The sequence below is a fragment of the Polistes dominula genome, unplaced genomic scaffold, assembly GCF_049000335.1.
Source record: "Polistes dominula isolate Pdom_NZ unplaced genomic scaffold, Pdom_raw_medaka contig_77, whole genome shotgun sequence".
Classification (NCBI taxonomy): Eukaryota; Metazoa; Arthropoda; class Insecta; order Hymenoptera; family Vespidae; genus Polistes; species Polistes dominula.
In genome coordinates, this window is record NW_028301152.1 from 2128124 (window position 1) to 2139416 (window position 11293).

At 37.0% G+C, this 11293-nt stretch overlaps 1 protein-coding gene across 1 annotated transcript in view; it reads right to left on the reverse strand.

Moving 5' to 3' along the window:
• LOC107064037 (uncharacterized) overlaps positions 1-11293 on the reverse strand; it is a 50594-nt gene that overhangs the window by 8068 nt on the left and 31233 nt on the right. Inside the window, 2 exon segments of the mRNA XM_089178143.1 lie at positions 87-1285; positions 1561-11198. Of these exon segments, the coding sequence (XP_089034269.1) occupies positions 87-1285; positions 1561-11198 (10837 nt within the window).

Below are 11293 nucleotides of genomic sequence, written 5' to 3' on the forward strand. Positions count from 1 at the left end.
TAGATAATATCAATTATTATTGATCAAAATGAACCCCCCACTCCCCTGTGAGGAATCAATGAAGATAATTTTATTACGAAACTTACCAAGATCTTTGTCTTCCCAAGTCTTTTTAGCCTCTAACAAGGCATCGTAAACTTCACGGCTTGGTTCAGTACCACTGAATACGTAATATCTCGCACGAATCTTCTTGAAAAATTCCAATGACGTATAATAAGAGTTACCATGATGTGGAACATAAGTAAGATCCATGTAAACCGGTTGAACCTTGTTCTTAGAATCTTTCATTTTCTTTTCATTTTTACCAGGACTCTCGGAACGTTTTTTATTTTTCAAATTTTCCGACATTACTTTTTTGGCTTGTTTCCTTTCTTTTTTCGGAGTACTCGGTGCACCTTTGTTAGAAACTTCGGTAGTCACCGGTGCAGGTGATGGTAATCTCAATGGTTCACCCCAATTGCTGCTAACGTCAAAGTTGAGATTGTCCGATGAGAATTCGTTAGAAGGTTGTACCGGATTTTTAAGATTGAACTTTCTTGGTGGTTTCGGAGATGGTAAACCCAAAGGTGTACCCCATCCTTCCAATGGGTCTTTTTTCGAATCCTTTTTACTTTCCGGACTTTCGTCGGTAACCGAAGATGACGGAAGATCGGCCTTCATCGATTCGTGAGTTAATTTTGCTCGAAGATTACCATTAGTGTATCTAGGTGCAATAGTACTACCAAAATCGGTTGATTCCTTTAATTCCTTTCGTTCCATCAAAGCCTTTTCAAAATCTAAATCAGCTTCGTCAACGTATTTTTTGGTATCGTGTTTTTCCTCGTAACCACCGGCGTATTCTTTCTCAACGGTGAATCTTTTAAACGTAAAATCACTTTGAATCGGTATCGGATCGCTGCTCTTGTGGAAACCACTTTCTTGGAACGTTTTCATTGCCGTAATTTGCGGCGGTACCGCTGGTAATTCGCCATAAAAGCTACTGCTCATGGCAGCGGTTGAAAATTCTACGGGCTTGTGCGTATCCGTTTCTTTTTCCGAAGAACTTTCGTACTGTCTAGATCTTGAAGAATAACCGAGTTGTGACGTTGAAGAAAGTGGTGAGATTGATGGTTCGTCATCGGAATAAGTCATTTGTTTTTCTTCACTAGTACCATGAGCATGAGTCGCCGTGGTTTTACTATGAGTACTGCTTTGATCGGTACGAGGATCCTTGTCACTGCTAACATCGGAACTTGCACTTCCGGTTCGTTGTAATTCCGAACTTTTCATGCTACCAATCGCGCTACTGGAATAAGAACAATTTTGTTATAGTAATAATGTTGATAAAATACTAATGAATAATTCATTTCTAGCACTCCAACTAATTGAATTTTGAACAAATTGTACAGTTATGCTAATAAAAATAAATATATTGAAGTAATTCCCCTAATTTAATAGGTTTCGTGTAAATGTATATGTTACGGTCAATGAAGAGAATTATATATATATTTCAAACAAAGATTTTGTTGATTATCGAAAAGTTATAATAACTCGTAGAAAAAAAATTAAATTTGAATTTACCTGATCGCCATTTCTGCGGTATCCTTGCTAGGTAAACGATCATCAACTTTAACATCAGTCTTTTCAGCCAAAATTATCGTTTCACCTTTCTCATTGGTAGCTTCCGTAACTTCTTTGGTAGTGGTAATTATCTCACCATCATCGGACATAGTTCTAGTTGTGGTAATGATCGTACGAATAACTTCGCCTGATCTGAATCCTTCAGGAGTTGCGGTAGTAGAACGACCTTCCGATCTTTTATCGGGTGTAGATCTTCCTGATAGAAGTGGTTGCACCGCTGCACCGTCCCTGACCAACGGTGAAACTGGAATATCCGGTGTTGATTTACCGGTAGATCCACTGTAAACGATATCCTTCGGCAAAGATATATCAGGTGATGATTTTCCCGAATAACTTTTCTCGTCGGATATAAAATCACGTACAGACGGTGAAACCGAATGTTCCAATTTTCCAATTTTCTCCAAATGATCTTTACCAGTGGTATCCAATTTCTCATCGAATTTCGAATCAGGTGTCGATTTTCCAGAATCATAGAAAGTTTTAACATCTGGAGTAGATGTACCCGACGTAGATGTCATTGTAGTTATCGTTTCTTTGATAACCTTTTCGATTTTCGATCCTTCAGTAGTTTTCGTTTCGGTCGTTGTCGTTGCTTTGCCAATTTTTTCACTGATAGTAGAGTCAATGAGTTTTTCTAAAAGTTCTTCACTGTCAACGGTGTCACTACTTTCTTTAACGTCCTTCTTCGTGATAACTTTACCGTCAGGTTCGGTAATCGTCGTAACTGTTGTTACGATTCTTTTAACTTCGGCACTTTTCGAAACTTCTGGCGTAACATCTCGACTGATTACTTTATATGTAGCACTTGAATCGGACGTATCGATCTTTTCTGGTGTACCCTCACGTGATATCGTATAAGTATATAATTCTGGTTTTTCTAGATCGGAAGTTGATATCTTTGATGTTGGAAGATCCTCGGTAACTACAGTTCGCGTTGTCTTAGTTGTTATCGTTTCAACTGATTCTGGTGTTTCTTCCCTGCTAATTACCCTTTTAACAATCTCATGATCTTGCGTATCAGACGTTTTCTCTTCGGGAAGAATGATCTCTCTCTTAATTACTTTGGTTATTATTTCGGGTTCGTCTTCCTCGATTATTTCCCTTTTAATTGTTTTGGTTATTATTTCGGGCTCGCCTTCCTCGATTATTTCCCTTTTAATTGTTTTGGTTATTATTTCGGGTTCGCTTTCCTCGATTATTTCTCTTTTAATTGTTTTGGTTATTATTTCGGGTTCGTCTTCCTCGATTATTTCTCTTTTAACTATTTTAGTTATTATTTCGGGTTCATCTTCCTCGATTATTTCTCTTTTAACTACTTTAGTTATTATTTCGGGTTCATCGTCTTCGATTATTTCTCTTTTAATTATTTTAGTAATAATTTCTGGTCCACTTTCGTCTTCTGTAACATCACGTTTTACAATCTTCCTCGTAATCGTTTCCTTCGTTGACATTTCTTCGGTATCTTCTGATTCTTCTGGCTCAATTATTTCTCTTCTTTTGACAACCTTGGTTACAATTTCCGGCTCTTCCTCCTCTTCTTGTTCGACAAATTTACGACTGATTATTTTTCTGATAACTCGTACATCTTCTTGTTTATCTTTTTCCTCAGGAGGAATTTCTTGTTCGCCGATTCTACTTTCCTTTAATATTTCAACTTTTTGAATAGTTATCTCGCCCTTAGAAATCATCGTTTGTTGTTTGTCAGGTGATACTCTGTCAACCGATCTCATTCCCTTATCGGTCATTCTTTCAACGGTTGAACCAGTTGGTTCAGAAGTTGAATCGGGTGTACCGTCACGAGTAGCAAAATCTGGTGTTGATTTTCCGGATAACGTTGTTATATGTGTCGTACGAATTTCTGTCATTCCACCAACGAAAGCTTTGTGGAATTGACTCTCGTATTCTAACGGATAACCACTTGGAATAGATTTGTCCATTTGTCTACCAGTTGATTCCGTGTATCCACCTAATCTGTATTCGGCAGACATTTTTCTACATGAATCGGCTAATCCAAGATCTGATGATTTTTCGTATCGATATTCGTATTTATTAAAACTTTCGGGTTCGTCTTCTTGATAGATATCAACGTCGATTATAGATTCCCGTGATAATTTTCTTTTAATAATTATTTCTTCGATTATTTCGAGAATAATGTATCTCGGTAATGAAGTTCTTATGATTATTTCTTCCAAAATGATTTCGGTAATTTTACGTCCCATCTTAATATATTCATTTTCGAGAAGTTGTTCGATTTCTGTACGTTTTTCTTCAGAAATAGAAATTTCTTCGTCGATCTGTGGTTCAGAATGTAGCGGACTATCCTGAGTGGACTTGTCTGAAGGTATTGGTTCCGAACTCAAACTCGGACTCTTTGAATCTCGTCCACTCTTGTCGTGTTCTTCATCTTTTTCTTTCATCTTGGCTAATCCTTCATCTTCCCACGTTTTTCTTAATGATTCTTGCAAAACTTCGGTATCCATGATGAAACCACTGGGAATCTTTCTTCTGACGGTAACCTCTTGAATTATCATGATGAGGAATTTTCGTGGAATACCTTTTAGAATTGCTATATCATCTAGGATAGTACTAGTGATCTTTTTATTTTTATCGATATATTCATTGATTATATAATCTTCAACGTCTCTGATCTTTTCAGTAGATACCATTTTTATACCCGTTGTTTTCGATTTAGACTTTCCAGAAGATGACTTTTCTTCAACATCTTCATCGACAAAGTCCAATACCGATTCCTTACGAAGATTTTTACGTCTCAATATATCTTCTATAATGTCCATTACTGTAAATTCTGGTACAGCGTAAGATAAGACAATTATTTCGATCGCGGACATCGTAATTTTTTGTTTCTTGTTTAAAAATTCATCGACGAGATACCTTTCGATTTCTGCTTTCTTTTCGGCAGTTACTTTAATGACAGTATCTTCTTCATCTTCAAATTTCTCGAGTTTAAGAATTCGTCCACTATCTGTATCTTTAGTTTGACTAGCTTTTCTGGAATAAACTTCTTCAAATTCTTCCCGAATCGAACTGGTAATACCAATTTTGCCACTCTTTAATCTATCCTTTTCCATCAATTCTTCTTCTTCATCTTCTTCTTCTGCTTCTTCTTCTTTTTCATCTAATGGTGTTTTCTTTTCTTTGCTATCGTAAGTAGTTTTTGATTCTTCCTGAAGGTTCAATTTGTCTGGTATCTTGTCTTCGTACAAACTTGCTGCACGAGAACGAGTTAATGGTGTTTTGTCCCCAGATTCGAACAAACTATGAGATCGTGATCTGTCTTTTGGAATGTTTTCGTCAATATCGTCTTTTTGTTCTTTCACACTACCAGTCGGCGATTTGATTGAATCATCTACATCAGGTGAAATTGATTTACGTAATTTTCCATCTTCTGGAGTAGGAGATCTTTCCCTTCTCATACTTTCTGGAGTAGGCTTCGCAGTCTCAGGCAAATGAGATTTTTGTGTATCTGTTATAGGGGATTTATCTTTTTGCAACACTGGTGATAAAGATTTTTCTTTTTCTAACGTTGGAGATACCGATTTCGGTTTATCCAATTCCGGTGATGCAGATTTTTCTTTTCTCACTGCTGGAGATGGAGATTTTTCCTTTTCTGGTACTGGAGAAGGAGATTTATGTTTTTCAGGTTCTGCTGACGGAGATTTTTCTTTTTCAGATACAGGTGAAGTTGATTTCGGTTTATCTTCTGCTAATGCTGGTGATTTCTCTTTTTCTGATTCTGGTGAAGGCGATTTTTGTTTATCTGATTCAGCTGCAGGAGATTTCTCTTTTTCAGATATCGGTGAAGGCGATTTTTGTTTTTCTTCTGCTAATGCAGGTGATTTTTCCTTGTCTGATACTGGTGAAGGCGATTTCTGTTTATCTGATTCAGCTGCTGGAGATTTCTCTTTTTCAGATATCGGTGAAGGCGATTTCTGTTTTTCTTCTGCTAATGCAGGTGATTTTTCCTTCTCTAACTCTGGTGATGGCGATTTCTGTTTTTCTGCTTCTGCTGCTGGAGATTTCTCTTTATCAGATATCGGTGAGGGCGAATTCTGTTTTTCTTCTGCTAATGCAGGTGATTTTTCCTTCTCTGATTCTGGTGAAGGCGATTTCTGTTTATCTGATTCAGCTGCAGGAGATTTCTCTTTTTCAGATATCGGTGAAGGCGATTTCTGTTTTTCTTCTGCTAATGCAGGTGATTTTTCCTTCTCTGATACTGGAGAAGGCGATTTCTGTTTTTCTTCTGCTAATGCAGGTGATTTTTCCTTCTCTAACTCTGGTGATGGCGATTTATGTTTTTCTGCTTCTGCTGCTGGAGATTTTTCTTTCTCTAATACTGGAGAAGGCGATTTCTGTTTTTCTGTCTCTAGAGCAGGAGATTTTTCCTTTTCTGGTAATGGAGAAGGAGATTTCTGTTTTTCTGTCTCTAGAGCAGGAGATTTTTCCTTTTCTGGTAATGGAGAAGGAGATTTCTGTTTTTCTTCTGCTAATGCTGGCGACTTTTCCTTCTCTGATATTAGAGAAGGTGATTTTTCTTTATCTGATTCAGCTGCAGGAGATTTCTCTTTTTCAGACATGGGTGAAGGCGATTTCTGTTTTTCTTCTGCTAATGCAGGTGATTTTTCCTTCTCTGATACTGGAGAAGGTGATTTTTGTTTTTCTTCTGGTAATACTGGTGATTTTTCTTTTTCTTGTAATGGAGAAGGAGATTTCTGTTTTTCTTCTGCTAATGCTGGTGACTTTTCCTTTTCTGATATTGGAGAAGGTGATTTTTGTTTCTCTACTTCAGTTGCTGGAGATTTTTCCTTCTCTGGTAATGGAGAAGGAGATTTCTGTTTTTCTTCTGCTAACGCTGGTGACTTTTCCTTTTCTGATATTGGAGAAGGTGATTTTTGTTTCTCTACTTCAGTTGCTGGAGATTTTTCCTTCTCTGATAATGGAGAAGGCGATTTCTGTTTTTCTTCTAGTAATGCTGGTGATTTTTCTTTCTCTGGTAATGGAGAAGGAGATTTCTGTTTTTCTTCTGCTAACGCTGGTGACTTTTCCTTTTCTGATATTGGAGATGGTGATTTTTGTTTCTCTACTTCAGTTGCTGGAGATTTTTCCTTCTCTGATAATGGAGAAGGCGATTTTTGTTTTTCTTCTGATAATGTTGGAGATTTCTCTTTTTCAGATACTGGTGAAGGCGATTTTTGTTTCTCTACTTCAGTTGCTGGAGATTTTTCCTTCTCTAATATTGGTGAAGGCGATTTTTGTTTTTCCGTCTCTAGAGCAGGAGATTTTTCTTTCTCTGATACTGGTGAAGGCGATTTTTGTTTTTCTTCTGGTAATGCTGGAGATTTCTCTTTTTCAGATACTGGTGAAGGCGATTTCTGTTTTTCTGTTTCTGTTGGTGCAGATTTCTCCTTTTCTAATACTGGTGAAGGCTCTTTCTGTTTCTTTGCTTCTTCTACTGGAGATTTTTCTTTCTCTGATACTGGAGAAGGTGATTTTCGTTTTTCTGATTCAGCAGAAGGTAATTTTTCTTTCTCCAATACTGGTGAAGGTGATTTCTTTTTTTCTTCTGCTAATGCTGGAGATTTTTCTTTTTCAGAAACTGGTGAAGGCGATTTCTGTTTTTCTGCTTCTGCCAGTGGAGATTTTTCTTTCTCTAATACTGGAGAAGGCGATTTCTGCTTTTCTGTCTCTAGAGCAGGAGATTTTTCCTTTTCTGATACTGGAGAAGGTGATTTCTGTTTTTCTTCTGGTAATGCTGGTGATTTCTCTTTTTCAGATACTGGTGAAGGCGATTTCTGTTTTTCTTCTGGTAATGCTGGTGATTTTTCCTTCTCTGATATAGGAGAAGGTGATTTCTTTTTATCGGATTCAACTTCAGGTGATTTTTCTTTCTCTAATACTGGAGATGGCGATTTTTGTTTTTCTGTCTCTAGAACAGGAGATTTTTCCTTCTCTGATACTGGAGAAGGCGATTTCTGTTTTTCTTCTGCTAATGCTGGCGATTTCTCTTTTTCAGATACTGGTGAAGGCGATTTCTGTTTATCTGTCTCTAGAGCTGGAGATTTTTCCTTCTCTGATACCGGAGAAGGCGTTTTTTGTTTATCTGTCTCTAGAGCTGGAGATTTTTCCTTCTCTAATACTGGAGAAGGCGATTTCTGTTTTTCTTCTGCTAATGCTGGCGATTTCTCTTTTTCAGATATTGGTGAAGGCGTTTTTTGTTTCTCTGCTTCTGTAGTACATATTTCTTCTTTCTTTATTTCTGTTTCAATGGATTTTTCTTTTTCTGATACAGGTGATTTAGATTTTTCCTTTTCTTTTTCAATGGAAGAAGATCTTATTTCTTCCGCTACTGGCGAATGAGATATTTCTTTCTGTGTTGCAGGTACCGGCGACTTTTCTTTCTCAGTTTGTGGTACTGGAGATTTTTCCTTTTCTACCTCTGGCGAAAGAGATTTTGATTTTTCTGTTTCCTTTTCTGGAGATTTTTCCTTCTCTAATTCTGGTGACAGAGATTTAGGTTTTCCTGTTTCTTTTTCTGGTGATTTTTCTTTTTCTTCAGTAGGAGATGCAGATTTTTCTTTTTCTTCTACTGGTGATGCAGACTTTTCTTTTTCTAATGCTGGAGTTGGTGACTTTTCTTTCTGTAATTCTAAAGTAGGAGATTTTGGCTTTTCTTCCTTTAGAACAGGTGACTTTTCCTTTTCTAATTGTGGAGAAAGAGGTTTATCTTTTTGTAATTCGGGAGAAGGTGATTTTTCTTTTTGCGATTCTAGAATTAGAGCTTCATCTTTCTCTGGTATTTTCTTTTCAGATTCTGGAGATAACGATTTTTTCTTCTCTGTCTCTTGTACAGAAATTTTATCTTTGTCAGTTTCTAGAATAAGAGATATTTCTTTCTTTTCTTCTGGTGTAGGGGACTTTTGTTTTATCGACTCTGGTATTGCAGGTTTGTCCTTTTCCAATTCTAAAGAAATTGACTTTTGTTCCCGTATTACAGGACTTAGAGATTTTTCTTTTTGTAATTCTGGTGATGGAGATTTTTCCTTATCAGCTTCTATAGAAGGTGATTTCTCTTTCTGTAATTCAGGCGATAGTGATTTTTCCTTATCAGCTTCTATCGAAGGTGATTTTTCTTTTTGTTGTTCGGGAGTAGGAGATTTTTCCTTATCTGCATCTAACACAGGAGACTTTTCTTTTTGTTGTTCAGGGGTTGGGGATTTTTCCTTGTCACCTTCTATCGTAGGTGACTTTTCTTTTTGAATATCGGGAGTAGGTGATTTGTCTTTTTGTACTTCGGGTGAAGGCGATTTCTCCTTTTTAGCTTCCTCCAAAGGTGCTGTCTTTTTTTGTTGTTCAGGCGTTGGTGATTTCTCCTTTTTAGCCTCTATCGTAGGTGATTTGTCTTTTTGTATTTCAGGCGTTGGTGATTTATCCTTTTCAGGTTCAAGCGTAGAAGGCTTTTCTTTCTGCGTTTCAGGTGATGGTGATTTTTCTTTATCAGTTTCTATCGAAGGTGATTTTTCTTTTTGTAATTCAGGTGTTGGTGATTTTTCCTTTTTAGCTTCTATCGTTGGAGACTTCTCTTTTTGTACTTCAGGTAACGGTGATTTTTCCTTATCCGCTTCTACCGAAGGTGATTTTTCTTTTTGTAGTTCAGGTGATGGTGATTTTTCTTTATCAGCTTCTATCGAAGGAGATTTTTCTTTTTGTAGTTCAGGTGATGGTGATTTTTCTTTATCAGCTTCTATCGAAGGAGATTTTTCTTTTTGTAGTTCAGGTGATGGTGATTTTTCTTTATCAGCTTCTATCGAAGGTGATTTTTCTTTTTGTAATTCAGGTGTTGGTGATTTTTCCTTATCTGCTTCTATCGAAGGTGATTTTTCTTTTTGTATTTCAGGTGTTGGTGATTTTTCCTTTCCAGGTTCAAGCGTAGCAGGCTTTTCTTTCTGTATTTCAGGTGATGGTGATTTCTCTTTATCAGCTTCTATCGAAGGTGATTTTTCTTTTTGTAATTCAGGTGTTGGTGATTTTTCCTTTTTAGCTTCTATCGTTGGAGACTTCTCTTTTTGTACTTCAGGTGATGGTGATTTTTCTTTCTGTAGTTCAGGCGTTGGTGATTTTTCCTTTTTATCTTCTATCGTAGGTGACTTTTCTTTTTGAATATCGGGAGTTGTTGATTTTTCTTTCTGTACTTCGGGTGAAGGCGATTTCTCCTTTTTAGCTTCCTCCGAAGGTGCTGTTTCTTTTTGTAATTCAGGCGTTGGTGATTTTTCTTTTTCCGCTTCTAAGGCAGGAGACTTTTCTTTTTGTAATTCAGGTGATGGGGATTTCTCCTTTTTAGCTTCTATCGTTGGAGACTTCTCTTTTTGTATTTCAGGTGATGGTGATTTTTCTTTTTGTAATTCAGGTGATGGTGATTTTTCCTTGTCACCTTCTATGGAAGGTGATTTTTCTTTTTCCGCTTCTAACGCAGGAGACTTTTCTTTGTGTAATTCAGGTGATGGTGATTCCTCCATTTTAGCTTCTATCGTTGGAGACTTCTCTTTTTGAATTTCAGGTGATGGTGATTTTTCTTTTTGTATTTCAGGCGTTGGTGATTTTTCTTTTTCCGCTTCTAACGCAGGAGACTTTTCTTTGTGTAAATCAGGTGATGGTGATTTTTCCTTGTCACCTTCTATCGAAGGTGATTTTTCTTTTTGTGGTTCTGGTGATTTTTCTTTATCCGCTTCTATCGAAGGTGATTTTTCTTTTTGTAGTTCAGGCGTCAGTGATTTTTCCTTTTTATCTTCTATCGTAGGTGACTTTTCTTTTTGAATATCAGGAGTTGGTGATTTGTCTTTCTGTACTTCGGGTGAAGGCGATTTTTCCTTTTTAGCTTCCTCGGAAGGTGCTGTTTCTTTTTGTAGTTCAGGCGTTGGTGATTTTTCTTTTTCCGCTTCTAACGCAGGAGACTTTTCTTTGTGTAATTCAGGTGATGGGGATTTCTCCTTTTTAGCTTCTATCGATGGAGACTTCTCTTTTTGTATTTCAGGTGATGGTGATTTTTCTTTTTGTAATTCAGGTGATGGTGATTTATCCTTGTCACCTTCTACCGAAGGTGATTTTTCTTTTTGTAGTTCAGGCTTTGGCGATTTTTCTTTTTCCACTTCTAACGCAGGAGACTTTTCTTTGTGTAATTCAGGTGATGGTGATTTCTCCATTTTAGCTTCTATCGTTGGAGACTTTTCTTTTTGTATTTCAGGTGATGGTGATTTTTCTTTTTGTATTTCAGGCGTTGGTGATTTTTCTTTTTCCGCTTCTAACGCAGGAGACTTTTCTTTGTGTAATTCAGGTGATGGTGATTTTTCCTTGTCACCTTCTATCGAAGGTGATTTTTCTTTTTGTAGTTCTGGTGATTTTTCTTTATCCGCTTCTATGGAAGGTGATTTTTCTTTTTGTAGTTCGGGCGTTGGTGATTTTTCCTTTTTATCTTCTATCGTAGGTGACTTTTCTTTTTGAATATCGGGAGTTGGTGATTTGTCTTTTTGTATTTCGGGTGAAGGCGATTTCTCCTTTTTAGCTTCCTCCAAAGGTGCTGTTTTTTTTTGTAGTTCAGGCGTTGGTGATTTTTCTTTTTCCGCTTCTAACGCAGGAGACTTTTCTTTGTGTAATTCAGGTG